Raw genomic sequence first — 21,351 nt, 5'->3', positions numbered from 1 at the left:
ATGTCACAGGAGAAAAATCATGCTTTTGATGTACAGATATTTTGACTACAGAGACATGTATAACGTATATATATATATATATATATATATATATATATATATATATATATATATATATATATATATATATATATATATATATATATATATATATATATATATATATATATATATATATATTTATATATATATATATGTAATATAATATATATATATATATATATTATATATATGTATATATATATATTTAAATATATATATATATATAGATATATATATATATATATATATATATATATATATATTAAATATATATATATATATATATATATATATATATATATATATATATATATATATATATGATCTAATAAAGCAGGGCTGACGTAACACAATTTCAGAACGAAATGTTAGTGCAGAGTTTGCAAGTTACTTCGTCTACACACAAACACTGGGGGAGCGCAATTACGTATGCTCTTTGTATCGCGACTGTTTCTTTGACTTTGTTTATGTTTTCGAAAGTGTTCCGTGTAGGGAGGCGCTCTCGTCGAATAATGGATTATTAACTGCGCGTAATGGCATTTTACAGTACTCCGCTTTCAGACATTTTTATCCGCTACGAGGAGACAGGGTTTATTACTGTCCCGACGCTTGCTCGTATTCTGAACTGTCTCTTAAATATTGCAAGTCTGTCATTCACGCTCGTTTTTGTTATTGTTCATGTGGGGTTCAGAGTGAGTGAGCTGCCTGATGCCTTGGTCGAACCCAAAGCTTGAGGAAGACCGAAAATAATTAGGGAAGGTTGGGATCTAATTGCAGAGGATGCTATCTGCCATTGTCTTTGAACGTTGAGGTTAACAGATTTGAGAGGAATTGCTGATGACCAGAATAGGTTGGGGTTATTTCTGATTCGTGTTCTGAAGAGCTCTGTGGCAAAGGCGTGCATTTCTTCATCAAAATGAGAGAACAAAATACCAGGTCGATTTCCTTAGAAAGAGGAAATTCTAATGATTTTTGGAAGTAATTACCAACGCCGGTCGAGTTCTCTAAGGGTGCGTCCATACTGTATAACTTACCATAAATACAGGTTGGAAACTTATTGCATGTATATCACAAACAGGTTAAAAACAAGTCAGCGGCCGTTAGTGGAGGAGCGAACGTTTGCCTAGTGTTAGATAACCGCATTAAGTACTGTTTAGGATTACCAGTACGTCGCTAACATGTATTTTGCATTGTGTGTGATAAGGTGTGTATGACAAGTTTTGCTGTAGTGTATACCACTTCAGAAAGGTATGCATTTTCTACTGACGCCTGAATCAACGCTCACCAGAGATCGTGTAGGTTATAGAATTCGAATTCCTAACCAAGGGAGCTGAGCTGCCCCCCTTGCAACACCGCCAATCCTTCGATGGAAGCTTAGCGGATTTACGAAGGGGCCTTCGGGCGTTGCGCAAAAGACCTTTGAAATGTAGGTGAAAGCGAACTGACTTAGTATAGTGTCTGTTTTGTTGTTCGCGATCTACGAATAGAGAGAATTTTTATATGAAAAGGTTTTGAAAATAGAAAAAGTGGAAGAGAATATTTATATAAAAAGTCTTTCAAATAAAAAAATGGGAAAAATACTGACATTTTGTTTGCCCATATTAAATGATGAAATAGTAAAGACTTATAACACATTCCACACGTCATATTGCCAATATTTTACACGCATATGGTATGAGGTGATGAGAATAATGATGTTGATGATGATTATGATCATTGTTGATTTTGCAGGAATTGCGTACAGAAAATTGTATGTGGATATGTGTGTGGTAGAGTGGTCGGCTGACAGTTACTTAGAGTGTGTTCGCTACCAGCTACCGCTCACAAGTCCACCCGGCTGTAAATAGGTACTAGTATCTGCTGAAATTTGGAAGATGGATGCGGGGCTGGCAACTTCATCCCTAAAGTCTTGCTGAAAAACCAGGAGACTGTACCTTCCTGGTAACAACCTCTTCCAAGAAAGGAGAAATTGCGTATGGTTAAAAATTTACAAACATATACACGCCTATATATATATATATTTCATCTTATATTTAATATTATATATATATATATATATATATATATATATACATTTAACGTTATATATATATATATATATATATATATACATACATGCACACACATACATACATAGTTTGTTATATTTTTATGATACTTTCGACTATCGATATAAAATAACCCATTCCTGTCGAATTTCCAGTGCAGTGAGGATAACTTACCCTCAGTTTTCTTTTAAGGTTTTCCAAGGTATGACAACTTTAATGAATTTTATTTACAGGCACAAACTGTCAGCCGTTTCATTCCTCAGAATACATTTACCAGGGCATTGACTTTAATGTTATAGCTCTGGCTTTTCTATTCCATAATCTCTTGTTTGAGATCTTGAGTGAATTGATCCTCTGTTTATGATTTTGCGATATTTGATTTGTCGAGAATTACGATTTTATTTTACTCACTTTTCATGCATGTTAAAAGTTATGATTATCTTTATCACCATCAAAATTGTCATAGTCAACATTACTACTCTTGTTTTATTATTATCATTTTTATTATTACTGTTGCTCTGGTGAAATGAAACGAAATCTATTCGAGAGGCAACATAATCTTTATCATCTTTTGACTATTATTATTCATGTAATCCTTCTGTTTCATCACCTTCCTGTTTCAACATCATTCATCAAATTGTCATCTGTCAACATTACTACTCTTGTTTTTACAATTACTTGCATGTTGTTGTTAAAATCTCAAATCCTTCCAACGAAATATTGTTAAATATTATGACTTTATTATTCATGTATGACATTCTCAGACATCACCTTCCTCGTAAACGTTCAACATCATCATCATCAAAATTGTCATAGTCAACATTACTACTCTTGTTTTATTATTATTATTACTGTTGCTGTTGTTGTTACGAAATCTGAAATCCTGCCTCCAACAAGGGCAATACCTTTTACCATATTTTGACTATTATTATTCATGTATGACATTCTCAGACATCACCTTCCTCGTAAACGTTCAACATCATCATCATCATCATCATCATCATCATCATCGTCATCGCCAAGTGACAGCAGTTGGTTGTCTAAATATCATTCCATAAGTGCCCCGCCAGCCGCCGGCATCAGAAGAAGACGAGACACGCAGTGTCACATCCCATCGGCATTTTCCTAACACAGTTTGACAAATGTCACTCCCAACAGACTCACTGCCCCTCCCCTCCCCACCCCGTGCCCCAGGAGGGTGCCTATACATGCTTCACCCCAGCATCCCTGACCCTCTCTTCACACATACACGCCACTTTTGCTGTCTTCTGCACGCCCCGTCAGAGATGCTAACATTGTTAAGGGCTCGTCTGCCCCGTCTCTCTCTCTCTCTCTTCTCTCTCTCTCTCTCTCTCTCTCTCTCTCGTCTCGCGCTTATTTCCCCTTTTCTCTCGGTATCTCTGTTTTGCCCCTTCTGCGCGGTGCTGCCCCCTACATAAATGTCCCCGGACGGCGAGGTACTAATTTGTTTATCTTATTTCGCCGTTGTGTTTCCCCGCGGTGTCATGTCGCGATCTCGTCTTTTATGAGATGCGGGAGAGAGAGGGAGATCTCTTATTTCTCTTGACGCCCAAGTAGTAATAACAGTAATGATAACTCCAGTATCTGCAATAACAACTACAGCTACAACCACAGCAGTAATTACTGTAAATGTTGCTCTTTGCCAGCCCACGACGACGCTGTACCTCTAGAAAGAAGTCTGTTCTATATCCTCTTCCACCGCTTCCCTTAAGGTGTTTACCGGCGCTATGGTGCTGTAGTAATGTCACCTACATAATGATAATTCTGGGGAAACCTTTTACGTAGATATAGCTCTCTCTCTGAAACCTATTTCGCATTACTCTATTTTATATCCCCTATCCACAAGCCACCAACCGTTCCTCCATTTCACTCCCTGGATCTCATTTTTCTCTTTCCCTTTCCCCTTAATATCTTCTCTCCCTCCACCTCCTCCATCCCCACTATCCATCCTCCTCCTTCTCCTCCCCCTCCCTCCCTTACCCCCCTCCTCCTGGCATCAACACGCCACTTTGCTTGATTGCGTCTTCACACTTTGGTCTACTTAGTTCCCATTTTTGGAGGGGATGTATCTTCTTCTTCTCCTCCTCCTCGTCCGCCTCCTTCTCCTCTTCCTTCTTCTTATTCTTCCCTTCTTCTCCTTCTTCTTCTTCTTTCTCTTCTTCTTCTTCTTCTCGAATCTTTTTATTTCATGCTTGTGCTTGGAAGGAATATTTATACCTATCTTTGACTGATGGATCTCTCTCTCTCTCTCTCTCTCTCTCTCTCTCTCTCTCTCTCTCTCTCTCTCTCTCTCTCTCTCATTTCTTCTAGCATGATGGGTGGTTGGGATTTTATTTCCCCTCCCTCCATTTCATATCTTTTGGAATGATGCGTACTTTGATTTATTCTCTATCTCTCTCATATCTTCTAGCATGATGGGTGGTTAGGATTTATTTTCTCTCCCCTTCTTTCATATCTTTTGGAATGATGTGTACTTTGGATTTTACTCTCTCTCTTTCTCTCTCTCTCTCTAGTAAGATGGGTGGCGGGAATTTTATTTAACCTCCCTCTCTCTTATATCTTCTGGAATGTACTTTGGATTTTATTTCTCTCTCTCTCTCTCTCTCTTCTCTCTCTCTCTCTCTCTCTCTCTCTCTCTCCTCTCACATTTTTTTAATGATACAGTAGGTGGTCCTTTCTAATCTAAACTCCTCCGGTACATCTCTCTCTCTCTCTCTCTCTCTCTCTCTCTCTCCTCTCTCTCTCCTCTAACCCCTTACTCCGTCCCCATCACCTCCCACCCCAAAAACAAGTTCATTTTAACTTCAGAGAAATTGATGATTAGTCAGAGTAGCAGCAGTTTAGTCTCAAGTTTGATGTTTGTTGTTTGCAAGCCTCGTGCTGTTGGGTGGGGATAGGGAGGGGGGTTTAGGAGGTCTTTATTTCGCCGGTGTTGGTCTTTGCGTCGAGTTGTTCTTCCCCTTGTTTGTGTTCATACGAAGGCAAGTCTCAAAAAAAAATTATTTTTTTTACATTTTTTCCCTATTTCATTCCTTCTCTTTTTTTTTTTTTATTCTTGGACCAAGGGTTGGGATTGCTTGTGGTGCATTTCATATTTTGATTGGGAGGGCGCTGAAACGGACTGGGTAATGATATCGGAGATGGATTTGCCAGATCTGGCTTTTTTGTTAGGGGGAGATGGAAGGGGTGTTGGTTGAGGTGGATCACGCGCGCACACACGGCTGCATGTATGAGCATTTGCTTGCATATGCTTGTGCAAATACCTATATGCGTACGTTTATCCGATAGACAGAAATTATCCATACATACATACATAAACATACACAACTTAATTCTTATAGAGAACATTTTCTGTTTTATTTTATTCAATTTCCCTGCTGTCATTGACAACAACTTGATCATTATTTATGTTAACGTCTATTCTTTTTTATCAGGTCTTTCATATATAAAAATTTTACATTTAACTCTGTTACAAGTCCTGTCGCTTCGTTAATTAACCTGGAAAGAGTTATTTACGAAGGCTGATCTTTTAGAGTCCTTTGTCCTAGAAGTTCATTCATATGATCAGCAATTTTAAGACCTTCAGATTTCTTTATTGGTTCAGGTTTGATTTTTTTTTAAATATTCAGTTTTTCTTAATTTAAAAGTAACGAACCGAATAATTATGTCTTCCTGTCTGCCACCATGAATCCATAAATCTGCTGCTACATATCATCGTACGCACACGTACACACACACACACTATATAGATATATGTGTGTATGTGTATATATATTGTTATATATATATATATATATATATATATATATATATATACATATATGTATATATATATATACTGTATATATATATATATATATATATATATATATATATATATATATATATATATAATGAAAATCCCATTCCCAATCCTACCCAAACATCTCCATGGATGTAATGAACTGTGGACCATTGACTTATGAATTCCTCAAGCCTGTTATATTGATAAGAAGGACAACGTTCTCCGAAGAAATATTCGTTACCACAGAACCCAAGGTGCCATTTGCGAACACTAGGGAAATAGACAAAAACCTTTTCAAGTCAAAAAACTTTCATTAACGTCAAAGTCAGTAATCCACGGAAAGAAAATTCCACCGTTACCTCACAGCAAGAGGTTTTGTCCGTTTCGTCCAATAGCCACTAATTTAACGATCCGAGAATACCAAATTATATATCGCCGTCTGCCTGATATATCATTCAATGGCCGCACATTAGCCAGCAACTTAGTTATAACGAACAGGAATACTGAGGAATGAGAGAATGTTAATACCAAAGAAATATTAAAAGAATTTTCTCAGCTGGTTGGCGATCCACGGATTTAGCAAACGTTGGCCGAGCTACGCACCATTCAGAATATACATGCATGCTTTCTTATATGCAGTGTGTATGTATATAATATTCTTATATGTGTATGTTTGCATACGTAACATGTCACAAAGGAAATATGTATTGTATGAAGTAGCAGAACTTCGGAGCGTGTGACAGCCGGCGATAACTCATCTAACCTTAATGTAACTTTTTTTTTTTTTGGCAATTAAGTTATTGCACCGTTTGAAAATATAGCGGTGGATTAATTCCACTAAGTGTACACAAATCAAAGACTATCCTCTACCGTTCTAACCGAGAGTCAAATCTCTGAAGTAAAACTTGGGATTTATGGCGATTTTTTCCTTTTAGGCGAAACATATGACCTCGTATATATGAAGAAAGAAGCCTTCTGAGTTGGCCTGAGAAAAAAAAAGTACCTTTCAAATACGCTGGAAAGCTTTCTATATATTTTATATATGTGGATGGATGAAAGAGAGAGAAAGAGAGAGAGAGAGAGAGATCATAAAATCGAGAAGGCTAAATCCCACATCTCTTGATATGCAGAATATAAAATTGTCTCTTTAATTTCCTCATTATTAAACTCCCCCCTCTGAAAGGGGTAGAGTTTGTTGAACTGTAACCCTTCAAGTATCTTTTTTTTTCTCTCTCCCTATTCACAATAATTCAAATGGAGTGCTGCTTTCGTTTAGGCCTAAGGGATTATACAAACATTTTTAATACCATTTATTTTTTCTTCCACGCGCATTGAGAATGGGTTTAAGGAGCAGCTGAAAAAAAAATTATAATTCCACTTCCATTCCCTCCTCACTCTCTCAACGTGAGGAGTCATTATTCTCCTCCTACTGGATTCTCAGTTTCTCCATCCTTCTGTTTTGCTGCTTATTCTTCTTATCTGTGGTGTGAAGGGTTTTATCACTTGGTTCATTTTTGTCATTCTACTCGCCCTCCTGATATGAGCATCTCTCCTTGTGTTCTCTATATTCATGAAACAATTATTTCTCTCCCTCTTCTTCTTCTTCTTCTTCTTCTTCTTCTTCTTCTTCTTCTTCTTCTTCTTCTTCGGGAAGATTCCATTTTCAGCTTCCTCTTCTTCTTCTTCTTCTTCTTCTTCTTCTTCTTCTTCTTCTTCTTCTACGGGAAGATTCCATTTTCAGCTTCCTCTTCATCTTCTTCTTCTTCTACGGGAAGATTCCATATTCAGCTTCCTCTTCTTCTTCTACGTGAAGATTCCACTTTCAGCTTTTCTTCCATTCTCATTTTCTTCATAACCCAAGGATAAACGTTCCCCTTTCTTATGCTTCTCATTTTTTTAATTCTGTCCTAAGAGACCATTTCTTCTTTTTATCTTCCCAGTTTCCTTATTACTCTTTTTGATTACACATCTTGTGTTGCTACGCGTTGCATTGGTGCTCTTCAAGTTTAAAACTGGTTACGATCATTGACAGGTTTCACTTGCAGTGGGGAGGAGACAAGTTTTCTTGAAAGTACTTTAAAGTGTTTTGAGGCAGCCAGATACATTTATTTTGAAAATTGATACCTTTACGATCAGAAACTTTTTTTTTCTATTTTATTATTGGTTTTTTTACCCGTCTAGTAACTGTTGCTTAATAGCTGTGGTTCACTCTATACCCCCAGATTTATCAGACCTGCCACCCATACACCATTAATCGGACGTTGAATTAGGAATGGTTGTAAATTAGGATTAAAATTAGATATGGAATGGTTTTGTAATGGATTGGGTATGTTTGTTGAATTTGTAATAGTTTTATTATGCAGTGAATCTTTTAACATCCTGATCTCTCTCTCTCTCTCTCTCTCTCTCTCTCTCTCTCTCTCTCTCTCAAGTATCCGTCTTTAGCCTCCTTGTAAACCTCTGAGGCTCCCGAAATTTAGTTTGGGGCCATTACTGTATGGCACCTTGGATGTCATTGGAACTTGTAATATTTTGTCTTTGAGATTTGTATGAACGGTAAATATACATTTCTTTTTTACCATTAACTTGTTTTCCCAAAGTGATGGTGACTTAGGGAAAAACAGAACAATTGTTGCTCTCTAAGTTTTGAACCAAATTTGTGTTCTGTGCATAAAACGTATTTTCCAGTCACCTCAGTATTACAGTTAAGCACGTAGACACATTTTTGGTAAAAGCTAAATTACGCGCCCTCGATACACACACACACACACAATGTTAAATACATTATATATATATATATATATATATATATATATATATATATATATATATATATATATATATATATATATATATATGTGTGTATGTAATGTGTGTGTGTGTGTATATTTATGTATATATACTGTCTATAATATATATATATATATACAAACAATCACACACACACACACACACACACACATACACATATATATATATATATATATATATATATATATATATATATATATATATATATATATATATGTATATATATATATGTGTATATGTATACGTGTAATTTTTCGTAAAATTTGTTTTGCCTCATGAAACTACCAGACCTCTTCGAAACCCATTTTGAAAGGCTCTCTCTCTCTCTCTCTCTCTCTCTCTCTCTCTCTCTCTCTCTCTCTCTCTCTCTCTCTCTCTCTGCCGGTGGTCTATTGTTTACGTGAATGGACTTCAATCCTTTGGTCAGGGCAGTGGGTTTTGTTTTCCCCTGACTGTTTCACTCATTGCACAGCGGCTGCATTTGTTAAGGGATCAATATGGCGGTTGATGGTAATATGAGTCGTGCTTTGAAAAATGGACTTTTTGTTTATTTTTTACTTTTTTTTTTTTACTTTTGATTCAGATAACAACGCTCCCACAAAGGGAAGTAGGTGGACACACAAACACACAATGTTCGAAATCTGTGTAATTCTTGGGTCCCTCAAAAGAGACACGGAAAAAATATACACATATATTTAGGTTTTGTCCAGCAGCGGATTGCAAGCATCGGTGCTCCTTTTCCCGGATTTGACGACGGAATAAAAGGCTGAAATAAAAGGGGATTGGTCATCGACTGACGGCCATTTCGCCTCTTACTTGGGCTACAGTTATTGTTTAGGTTTCCTTTACCTGGTTTTTTTTTCTTCTTCTTTTCTTTATTTTTTTTAAGGACAACCTCTTCGGAAATTATAATAACAGACAGTTAGATTTTCATTACAGCACCAGCGAGACGAAGAGAATTACCCAAATTTTCTTGGATGGACATACTGACATTTTTAAGGAAAAGGACGTCAAAATGTAATATTCAGGAGAATCATTGTGCTAATCACAAATTATAGAATTGCATTAAATGTTTTAGACATGAGAATCTGATATGTGGAGAGAGAGAGAGAGAGAGAGAGAGAGAGAGAGAGAGAGAGAGAGAGAGAGAGAGAGACTGTAGTCACAATATATACGTGTGTAACATTGTCTTGTTTTGCATTAAGCATGTCGTCACTGCTTGTCTGTTTGTTAGTATTGCATTCCACTTAGACATACTCGCATGGTCACTTGTTACCTTCAACATTGCCATGAAATTGCAACGTATCCCAGAAATTTTATGTTATTCTTCAGCATCTTTTACGAATGGAAATTATTTGTCGTCGGATTTCAAAAGCTCCTTCGGACGTTTTCGAAATTTGAACGAAATTCGAGGGACATTCCGAGCGAAACGCTCAGGGAGACAGCCGAAAGGACCTTAACTTCCCCCAACGCGTGATTTGGGAACTTGCGAGAGGACGGGGGATGGTGGAGAGAGAGAGAGAGAGAGAGAGAGAGAGAGAGAGAGAGAGAGAGATCTGTGGTGGCGGAGGCGAGGCTCTGGAACTAGGAAGCGTTGCCAACATTGAATTCTCGCCATTTTGGTGTTTATATTGTTCCTTTTAGGAGAATCTCCCCGAGAATTTTGACGGATGCTCGTTGACGGTTTCCATGAGGCTTTTATCGCTGAATGTTTTTCGCCTAAGCGAAGGCTATGATTTTTCTTTAAAGCAAGAAACCGGAGTTTGTTTAAATACATCTCGAAGAGACGGAGATGTGTGGTGTTGGCAACGATGCTTTCTGGAGCCTTTCGTTAATGGGTCCTAAGGCACTTCGCCTATTATAGTTGTGTCGATCTCGCCTGTGATGATGACTGCACTTGTAAAATCGCACCCAGGCCGTAACTTCGGCGGGGAACTCCTTGCCAGAGACGCTGTATCCATTGATGGCTGCGAAAATGGGAGGTTCCTTCAAACCGTTACTCCAGCGCAAGAGACGAAATAAATGAATGAAAGTTTCTTCGAACGCCTTATTCTAGACACCCACCAGCCTCCAACTGCCCCCTCCCACCACCTTAGCCCCCCTTACCTCACCCTCAGCCCTCTCTCTCTCTCTCTCTCTCTCTCTCTCTCTCTCTCCAGCTTTCCCCCTTTCAGCCCACCCACAGGAGAACCCTGCTAATGCACAGCCAATGACCCGGCACGGCGAATGGGATGGTCTGGTTAGGTGAAGGAGTGGGTGAATGTAATGGGACTAGGCTTGTGGGGGACTGGACTTTGGGGGTGGGGGAGGGGGCATTGATGGGAAGTCTCTCTCTCCGTCTCTGGAAATAGCTTCGGTGATGCTGCTGGGCTTCGGATGACTTTGGGGGCTGCCTTTCCCGACCGCGAATCTCGCTCGGAACGGAGAGGCCGAATCCCAAATGTTTCGGTCGACTTGTTTCTTGTTTTAGTTAATATTTCTGTTGTATATTGCAAGGAATTATTTCATATCTGCCTTCTTCTCTCTCTCTCTCTCTTTTTTTTTTTACTTGCGTAGGTGTTCTTTTGTTCTCCCCCTCCTCTTCCTCCTCTTCCTCTTCCTCCGCTTTTTCCTCTTCTTCCTCTTCCTCCTCCCCTCCTTCTCTTCCTCTTCGTCTTCCTCTGCTTCTTCCTCTTCCTCCTTCCCCTCCTGCAGTTCTTCTTCCGCGTCCTCCTCATGTTCTTCTTGGTCTTTTTCCTCCTCCTCCTCCTCCTCCTCCTCCTCCTCCTCCCTCTTGTATGGCACATTGGGTATGAATTTACCCATATGTTTACAGTATAAAAAGCAATGTTGGTATTGAAGTTTTTTGGTGTTATGGAGGACTTTTCAGGAAGAATAAAGGTTAGCTATCTCACTTTTCCCTGGAAATGGCCTTTAGACGTACAGTGTATTGTTTACATTGGTTCTACGATGATTGAATAAAGTCTGGAAACTTTTTGATCTCTTGACTCGCAAAGAGAACTGGGACGAGCAAAGTGAACTAAATCACTTTCAAACGCTCAATGTATAAATAGGATATATATATATACTGTATCTATATATGTGTGTGTGTATGTATGTATAACATATATATAAATATATATAATATATATATATATATATATATATACATATATAAAATATGTATTTATATGAGACACACACACTATACATATATATATATATATATACATATATTATATATATATATATATATATATATATATATATTATATATATATATATATATATATATATATATATATATATATATATACTCGTGGATATGTGAATGTCAGTCCCTAACGTCTTTGGTAGTCGTTATATATCCCTTATCTGAATGCAACCCGGCAAAACTGCAATGTACTTGGACACTTAGATTAGGCTAGGTTTTTAAGATTAATTGTTAACCTTTCCCACCAAAAGTAAATTATTATTGTTTTGTAATATTTGTTAGTTGTGCCAAAGTTTCTTCGGCGCAATCGAGTTTTCTGTACAGCGTATAATGCTGCATGAGCCCCCATGAAGCTTTCAGCCACGGCACGGTGGTGGCCTGTCCTATAGCGTTGCCAGACACACGATTGTGGCTAACTTCAACCTTAAATAAAATAAAAAAAATATGGAGGCTAGAGGGCTGCAATTTGGTGTGTTTGATGATTGGAGGGTGAATGATCAACATAGCAATTTGCAGCCCTCAGTAGCTCTTAAGATCTGAGGGCCGACAGAAAAAGTGCGGACGGACAGACAAAGCCGGCACAATAGTTTTCTTTTACAGAAAACTAAAAAGAACTTCGTACCGGTTACGTTAGCACTCATTTCTTGTAAATCAGTCAAGCGCAAAATATTGGAACCTTCCTTTTTGAAAACTTAATGAAAACGTACCGGTTACTTTAGCACTCATTTCTTGTAAATCAGTCAAGCACAAAATATTGGAACCTTCCTTTTTGAAAACTTAATGAAAACCTCACTAGAAGAGTTGTTGTTCTTCATATCCTGTTAGAATTAGTAACTGGAATAACGGGACTTATCGAGCAAGTTAAATCCAGTTAGCGAATACATTAGGTATATTCCCTTAGTAACGCAACTTATGGAGCAAGTCGATACCAGTTTGTACTTCAAGGAGCGTGTGACGTAGATTTCTTATTGACCCTAAAATCAGATGACTTATAATAAGGCTATTTACATAAAAGCGACATACTGAAATGATTTTTGGATAAGTCTCGTTATTCCAACTACTAATTCTGACAGAATATGAAGAACGACAACTCTTTCTAGTGAGGTTTTCATAAAGTTTTCGAAAAGGAGTGTTCCAATATTTTGTGCTTGATTGATTTACAAGAAATTCCTGCTAAAGTGACCGGTGCGAAGCTCCTTTTTATAGTTGTAGGTGGAAGAAAAACTAACAACTATTACAAAATAATAATAATTATATTTTTGGGGAGACAAGATAACAATTGATCTTAAAAACCTAGCTTAATCTAAGCGTCCAAGTACATTGCAGTTTTGTCGGGTTGCGTTCAGATAAGGGATATATAACGACTACCAAAGACTTTGGACCAGCAATACACATATCCACGATAGATATATATATATAGGGGAGGGATAGAGAGAGAGACTGACAGACATGGCGGGGGGGGGGGGCTGATCTGACGTTTGAAGTGATAAGAAAGCCATAATAGTTACGAAGTTTGCAGTGTGTGTGAACCTGTATTCTTAATTTTATGGTTTATTTACAGCTTCCTTGATATTATTATTATTATTATATTATTATTATTATTATTATTATTATTATACGTAATTCCATATCTAAAACCATTGCCACATGGCCTGAGAACTTCCAGTCACACAATCATATGATCAATCCCCAACTTCAGGCCAACTTCCTATCAGCCCAGAGTCCTTTCCTTCCCCTCCCAGGCCCCTCTCTAACTCTCTCTCTCTCTCTCTCTCTCTCTCTCTCTTGACCTCCTTTACCCCTTCATTCTCTGAAATTAGCTAACTTAACCCTCCCCTCCCCTTCCAGAGGCCTTCTATATACCCCTTCTCCCCCCAGCGAGCACCCACCCCCTACCCCTCTCACCATTGTTTCATCCCAGGCCTCTCTGTGACACCTCACCTGTTGGCCTCCTCCCTCCTCCTCCTCCTCCTCCCTAATTTCTTCCTCCTCCCTTAACATCCTTTACTCCCTGCGTCTTCCTTTCGGAAGTGGCAAATCAATTAGTATTGACAATTAAGGGAAGTAATGGCGATTCAGCCCACGGAACAAAATGAGAAATGACTGCGCTCTCCGGTGGTTTTATGAATGATGGGAATTATGGGACTACATTGCAGTTATTTATGCGTGGATGATTTTGGTATGCAATAATATTGATAATGATAAGTTGATAATTAGCCTTATTTTACTTTCTGTTCATTGCTTCGTTATCTTCATGAACATCTGAGAGCTACAAATTTCTGATCTCTCTCTTTCTCTCTCTTCTCTCTTCCCTCTCTCTCTCTCTTTCTCTCTCTTTTCCCTGCCCTGATTATTTACGAAATGTGAAAAATCTTTGTGACGTATGATATCTGATATAGGTTTTTCAAGACACACACACCATATATATATATATATATATATATATATATATATATATATATATATATATATATATATATATATATATATTATTTATATATATATGTTGTATGTGTGTGTGATAGATTAGATGTCTAAACACTGTTATTTGATATCTACATCTGCCTTTTCATGAACAGAAATGCTAGTGCAAGGTTTCATATGCAATTAGTGTCATATGATTAGACACATTACACCTTAATTTAACCAAACATATGCATTTGTTGGCGCACATACCCATGATTAAAGGTTTAAGTGAGAGATTTTATATTTTGTTCCATCCTGTATTAAAAAAATTTCCAGTATATTTGAAATATATTCCATTAAACACTCATTTTCAGAGTTTCAATCGTTTGATGTGAAATTTGAGACAATATTTACCAGGTGTAAGGTAGAGATTTATATGCTTATAGAATAACTGGTTTTACTGTATTTTTAAAAGGTACTTGAACATATTTCGAATGCTTTTGCTAGAGAAGCATCTCCAATGCCGTCAAATTTGTTGTATTATTTTATGTGAAATGTTTGTTTTTTTCCACTTTAATTAGTTTAGAACAGATTTCACCCAGCTGTAATAGGTTCATAAATGGATGTTGATTTGTGAAATACAGAATATTTTAAAAATCATGATCAGTTTGATTGAAGACGTAGAGAAACTAGTTTTTAATAATTATAATTTTGAAATTAGGGTAACTTTATCATGCTAAATTTTTACGATAAAATGTCACGAGAAAAAGATAAACTAAAAACTGCTCTACCTTCACAAAAAATATTCGTTACTGGCATTGAAACCTCTGCAAAAAAAAAAGAAATAAAATAACAATCTATTTCTTTGCCCTTAGCCCAACCCACTTTACCAGTTCTTTGAAATCCAAATTTAATTTTTGGGTTATATTGCAAACAGACAGACAGATAATTTGAAAGGAAGAATGCATAATCTCCATCCAGTTTCTGTAGCAAAAACAGAAAGAAAAAAAATACAATAAGCCGCGAACAAGTAAAGTAATCCAGAGCGCAGCACGGAGTAAAAGGCAATCAGATGTATTAGGAGAGAAAAAGAGAGGGTGATGAACAGCAGGGAAAAGGGTAAGCGATAGGAGGGGAGGACGAAGGAGGAGGGAAGTTACAGCGATTAGATTGTTAGGGACGCAGGCAGGTGGTGTGGATAATATTGTTTTGATTGATATATTTATCTCCCAGCGCCATGCTATTTAGGTAGGAACCACCACCACCACCACCTCCTCCTCCTCCTCCTCCTCCTCCTCCTCCTCCTCCTCCCGGGTTCTTGAGAAAACTTCTAATCAAGAACTGCTTACGAGACCATTGAGAATGTTCTCGTTTTTTGCCTAAATGTCCGGAAGTCTAGTTTAAGCAACTGAAAAGGCAATTATTTTCCATTAATCTTTCTTTATATGTAAGTGTTCGTAGAGCCAGGCTAAAATATTTGTTCGGACAGTTATAAGTAAAAAGGCTAAAGGGGGTTTTAGACATCAAGTAAAAATAGGACCATTTCAAGGAGCCATTGCCTTATACCTCATCACATTTATTGAGGCGGATATTGGAACTATGGCCATTACTATCTACCCATCCTACCCACGTACCCACCATCAGAGAATGGAATAACTTATTTAATTTTGATTTTCCAGCAAATCGTCATTCCTGATCTCGTTCTCCCTTTTTCCAGATGCATGGCTACGGTCTGGAACATGAGCAGTCCTTGGCACACCTGCAGCTTCCTCCGCAGTACATGGACGAAGGCGGTCCTCCGATGGGGCATCCGTACCCGCACCCTCCCTCCAACCCCTCCGCCCAGTTTCCTGAACGCCCCTCCGATTCTCTTCGACATCGGCGGAATAGTGGCGGCGGTTCGCAGCTCCTGCAGATGATGAAATAAGAGGCCCTCCACGACGCCTGAACTCCCGTCAACACGCACGAAGCGACGAGGAGGATGCAGAAGTGAGCCTTGGTGGGTGTGTTTTTTTTTTCGGCGGAAAGTGAGGTTCCCTGCCCCAGGACTCGCCTCCTCCTCCTCCTCCTCCTCCTTCCGAAGGCAGTGTTTCCTCTGCCCTCTGGAACAGAAAAGGTCGATTCTCGTCTGTACAGGGAATCCAAAAATCAAAACAACACCGGATGTCTCAAGGGATAATGCCACGTACAGCCGCCATAAACCAGGAACTTTAAACCACGAACTTTGAAGCATCCTGCAGGATAGTATTTTATAGCATCCACCAAAAAAGAAGGTGAAACCTTCGGAACAGTGCAGAAATGGAAAAACAAGTGTCATAATGAAAAGAAAAAAAACTGGTGATTTGTAAGATAGTGATCGTTTTTTCTCACGATACATTTACTCGTGTTTGCTGTTGAACAAAGTGGAACTTGTCGCAAGGAATTTGAAAACCTGACATAGGTAGTTCATTTCGTCATTTTTCCTTTTGGTGTTCATGTGTGGTGTGGTGCATTCATGCATGACTAATGATATTTCTCCCGCACGGAAAATGTGAAAATGGGGGGAAAGGGTTTGTGACGTTTTGTGTTCGTACACAGTAAGCGGTACCTAACGAATGAAGGTACGAGTCTATTTTCTGCACGTCGGAAAATGAACTACAGAGGCATGTGAGCATTCCCTCTCCTTCAGCATGACACTTCATTTACGCCGGAAGTGTCTTAAAAATTGGTCCAAATGTCGTTTTTTGATAAATCAGCAGATTTTAGGGAAGTGACCCAAATAGTGAAGAAGCAGTCGATAAAAAAACTCCATTTTGTACAAGTGAAATGTCGACAGGGGTCACGGCGAAAATTAAAGAGGAATGAGGAGCAACAAAATAAATCTTGACAGCGAACGACTCCATTGAACAATGAAATACTCTTCTCCAGTCTAAGTGGATGGAAAAAAAAAATGTGATATGCTTGATTTTTTCGTCTTTTCGTCTCTTCCTTTATAAAGCACAAAAAAAACACATCAGATTTTTACAAGATTATTCCGAGTGCTGTGTCGATAGAATATTTACCTCTTAAGTCGTTTACTGCTCTTTTGCGTTCTCGTAATGTATCGGCATTTCGTATCCGGATGGGGGACTAATTATTCTTTTTTTTTTCTGCTACCGCTACAAGTGGCGGTAGTTACGTCACTGCAGCCTTTACTACTGCCATTTCATGACCAAGGTCACTCGCTGCTTGAGCTAGAAAGCCTGAATCGTTTCTAACTGATATTGGTCATATTTTACTTCCCATTTAGATGATTTGGTTCATCTCTGCTTTGCTGTAAGTTCATTGAAATAGAAAGAAGGAAATTCTCTGATAAATAATATGATTTCAGCTCATAGGTTCCTGTTCTACAGAGGCTACTTTAGTAATCCTCACTAAAATAGGGTCATAATAAGTAGGGAGCAACTTTTCCATGGATAACAACAATGCATTCTCAAGGGCCCGGCGGGTTGTTCGGTTCCAAGATTCATTGTAACAATAGACATTCTTATGCGTTGTTGCTCGTCATGACACAATTATATTTTCCTCCTCTAAAATTTCCGTAATTCATTTTAAGAAGTTTATGAGAACAAAAATTGAATGGAAGCCTATACCGAACGTGGATAGCCTTTGGGAATGTCTTATATTTTTGTTTTTGAATGATGGCTTAATGCCACACTTCCGACATTCTGACCACGTAATATTTCCAAGTTTTTTTATCAAATTATATTGAAGGTTCAACTTAGGGTTTTGGGGAAGGCTTACCAGGAATGATAATTATCTCTCAAAAACCTGGCATTGGATTACTCTTGATGCGCTAGACCTGTAGTGATAAAACTAAAATTATTGTACAGTAATGCTGGAGATATTATTTTGATTTCAATGAAAATTCTCAGATTGTAGTCTTGCAGATGTCCCACGAAACCGGCATACTTAATTTCGCCTTTACATTACGACTTGATACTTCCCTGTACTTGCTCTTTTCAACCTTAAATCTAAGTTTTATATTTAGTGTCCTAATAACAAAATGCCCCGGATGTCGCAAGTTCGACTCAAGCCCGAACAACGATTTTGTAAAGGTGGCTTGAGAATTGTTTTACGCCAAATTGGCGAACGAGACGACGAAGCCAAAGTGGCAAATGGGATGTTTTTATCTTGATCACAAAAGCACAAAATGGCGGTGGCAGACGCATGGCCTTACATAAATTATTTCACAAATCAAAGAAGCAAATAAATCCATATTTATTTTGAAGCAAATGTTTAAGATTCGATTTAATTTTTTTCTCCTGTTCTTTTCTTTGATCCCTCCTCAATGCGTCACCTTAGCTGTGCTGGACTGAACGAGCAGAGTGCCCCTGAATTTAGGCTTTGTTTATCATTAGGCCTTTGGTAGGCCTAATTGTGAATTATGACTAATCAGCATCTTTTTTCCGGAAGGATTCAACTCTGGCATTCCTCTCGCTCACGACGTGCAAAAAGGACAAAAGAGAAATATGCTCTGAGGTCGCATTTACGTTGGAATCAAATGCTGTTTTCGTGATCAGCTCTGCTCTGAAGTCCAGTACACATAAGGTAGCCTTCCCGTTAACTATTCACGGATAGAATTACAAAGCATTGATGCAAGTCCCTTTTTTTATACACACTTACGATATAAGGTGGTTTGTTCTTGAACGGTTTAACAAATATAAGAAATAAACGCTAAATATGGCTCTTACGAAGCAATATCTACACACAGTGTGTTTTTTCTTGCGTACCAAGGGTGTGTGTTTGTTTTCTCTTTCTATACTTGACCTAAGGTCACAACTGAAGAAAGTGAATTTATATGGAGTGTGATATAATATACAAAGTGTACCGGGGTTTCACGTGGAAGTGTAGATTGTTTTGTGTACGTTCTGTCTTTTTTGAATAATTTAATCAGAAGGTAATTTTTATGCTTAAGTTTTTTTAATTCATAAGACGCTGCTTGAATGTGCTTCATACAATTTCCAACCAAGAGAAAATATATTTTGTAATGGAATAGCATCGAACATGATCCAATATTTTGTGTTTTATTGAGAAAAAGTTCGAAAAGATATCAGCAATTTGCGAATCCTGGAAAAAAAGGCAGTATAATTAAAACATTAAAAGCTAATATAAAATTTTTCCAGAAAAAAGTTTTAGAGAATGAATCTTCAAATTCTTTCTATAAAGGGTCTAAAGCAAACCACAATTGCTAGACAAACAATCTGTTTATATATGAAAAATATATAAATACAGTGACAGTGTTGTTAATGCTGTTAAAAATTTTACTGTAAAATATGCATTATTTTCTCTACATCTCGTAAATAATCCAGAATCACTTCTATGGTTTCAATCTTTATTCTCTCTCTCAAAGCTATTAAACATTGTCCTACTGAAATGGTCATTTGCTCTCTTATTCATGTTGTTCACATACTTACGTATGTACATTTTATGTGTATATGTATATTATTGTTACTTCCTTTCCTTTTAAGTTTTTATAAGGGAAAATCATGGTTAGTTTGTTGATAGAAGGATTAAAGTTGATAATTTAATGAATTGGTGATCGGAGTGAGAGCTGCTTTTCTGTTATTATGAAGTTGTTTTAATTCAGCCAAATTGAAACGAAGCAGCTGCGAGTTTTATGTATATGAATTAAAATATTGTATTTGTTTTATTCTTTTCAGATGTCATTTCAGTCAAAATGTGAGACTTTACCAGTTTGGGAATGATAATATCTAATAAAAAAAAAAAAGGTGTAAACTTACTTCAACTGGGTTCTTACAAAGACATAAAGTCAGATTTCAGATTTTCTCATTTTATATGACTTGACTGAAAGATGCATGACGTGATTTCAAAGCAAAATACTTCATTCGTTTGATTGAATCGTATTCATATTACTTATTAACCCAGACATGTCTGTTCGATGTAAAGTTTTATCATGTACAGTTGAGTTGGTTCGCAGATTGTTTTTATATTCCACTATGAAGTCGAAGGTATGGTGTCAGAATCCATTATTTCTCTCTCTCTCTCTCTCTCTCTCTCTCTCTCTCTCTCTCTCTCTCTCTCCTCTCTCTCTCTCTCTCTCTCTTTCTCTCCCGGTTTTTATCATGATTTAAAAACTTGATTAACGATCGCTCTAGTTTAATCCTTGCTTAGTTTTTGTCTGTTTTGTAATCAGTATATTTATCGTTTTTCTTCCGAACACAGCCACACACACACACACACAGTGTTATCACGTAAATTCATGGTACTTTTCGATACAGAGTTTAGCAAAAGTTAAATGCACTCCAAGACCGTAGAGAGTTTATTTTCATGCTAGTAGGGTGGAGTCTCTCTCTCTCCTCTCTCTCTCTCTCTCTCTCTCTCCTGGGAACCTGGTTAAAAGCTAATAAGACGTGGTCTGCCCCGCACATCTTTCCAGATATGACGTCACATACGCCCATAGATCGTATACTAGATCTTAAGTATTTATGAAATGTTAATAGTACTTATTAGCATTGCCTCACTTAAATGCGTTTCTTGACTATGTTTTAACTAAGTCTTACCACTGGCATTGCAAAGCGCGGAATAGCAGAGTAATTCTTATAGCCCATAAACCGGTAAAAACTACATTATGTACCTTTTTTCCGCCGCAACATTTTACTGTTGTTGTGAGTAGCCTTCGACTATGAAATAAAATTGACATATTTCTCTCACTAATTATTATCATATTTGCCTTAAAGTACTTTACGGAGACCAGTGAGTGGCATTTTTCGATTATCCTAGAGCTTGGCCGAATGTTTCGTTCGACCAAGCCAAGAGAAAATTAAATCTACACAAGTTTAAAAAAACAAAAAAGAAAGTTGGGCTGCTAGACATGAGATAGCCCCAGCAGATGACAAGTGACAGGAAGAAAGCAATTTAGGCAAAGATGTGTTCTAAAAAAATAGTAACCTCTTTTATGTCCGCGTTGAGCAAATCCATCGGGTTTTCAATAATATAAAAAAATTTTTAAGTGAATTATTTATTTTCTCGACGAGAAGTCATCTGTTGAATGTTTCACTCAGCAA

At 37.5% G+C, this 21,351-nt stretch overlaps 1 protein-coding gene across 9 annotated transcripts in view; it reads left to right on the top strand.

Annotated features, from left to right (window-relative positions):
* LOC136833471 (insulin gene enhancer protein ISL-1-like) overlaps positions 1–21,139 on the top strand; it is a 567,526-nt gene extending 546,387 nt beyond the window's left edge. For all 9 annotated transcript variants that reach the window (XM_067096209.1, XM_067096159.1, XM_067096004.1 and 6 more), the window contains one exon: positions 16,023–21,139. In XM_067096209.1, the coding sequence (XP_066952310.1) occupies positions 16,023–16,232 (210 nt within the window). In that variant the 3' untranslated portion in view covers positions 16,233–21,139. The remainder of the gene's footprint in view (positions 1–16,022) is intronic.
* The last annotated feature ends 212 nt before the right edge of the window (positions 21,140–21,351 follow it).

The sequence above is a fragment of the Macrobrachium rosenbergii genome, chromosome 1 (genome assembly GCF_040412425.1).
Source record: "Macrobrachium rosenbergii isolate ZJJX-2024 chromosome 1, ASM4041242v1, whole genome shotgun sequence".
Taxonomy (NCBI): Eukaryota; Metazoa; Arthropoda; class Malacostraca; order Decapoda; family Palaemonidae; genus Macrobrachium; species Macrobrachium rosenbergii.
This window is presented reverse-complemented; position numbering and strand designations above follow the sequence as displayed.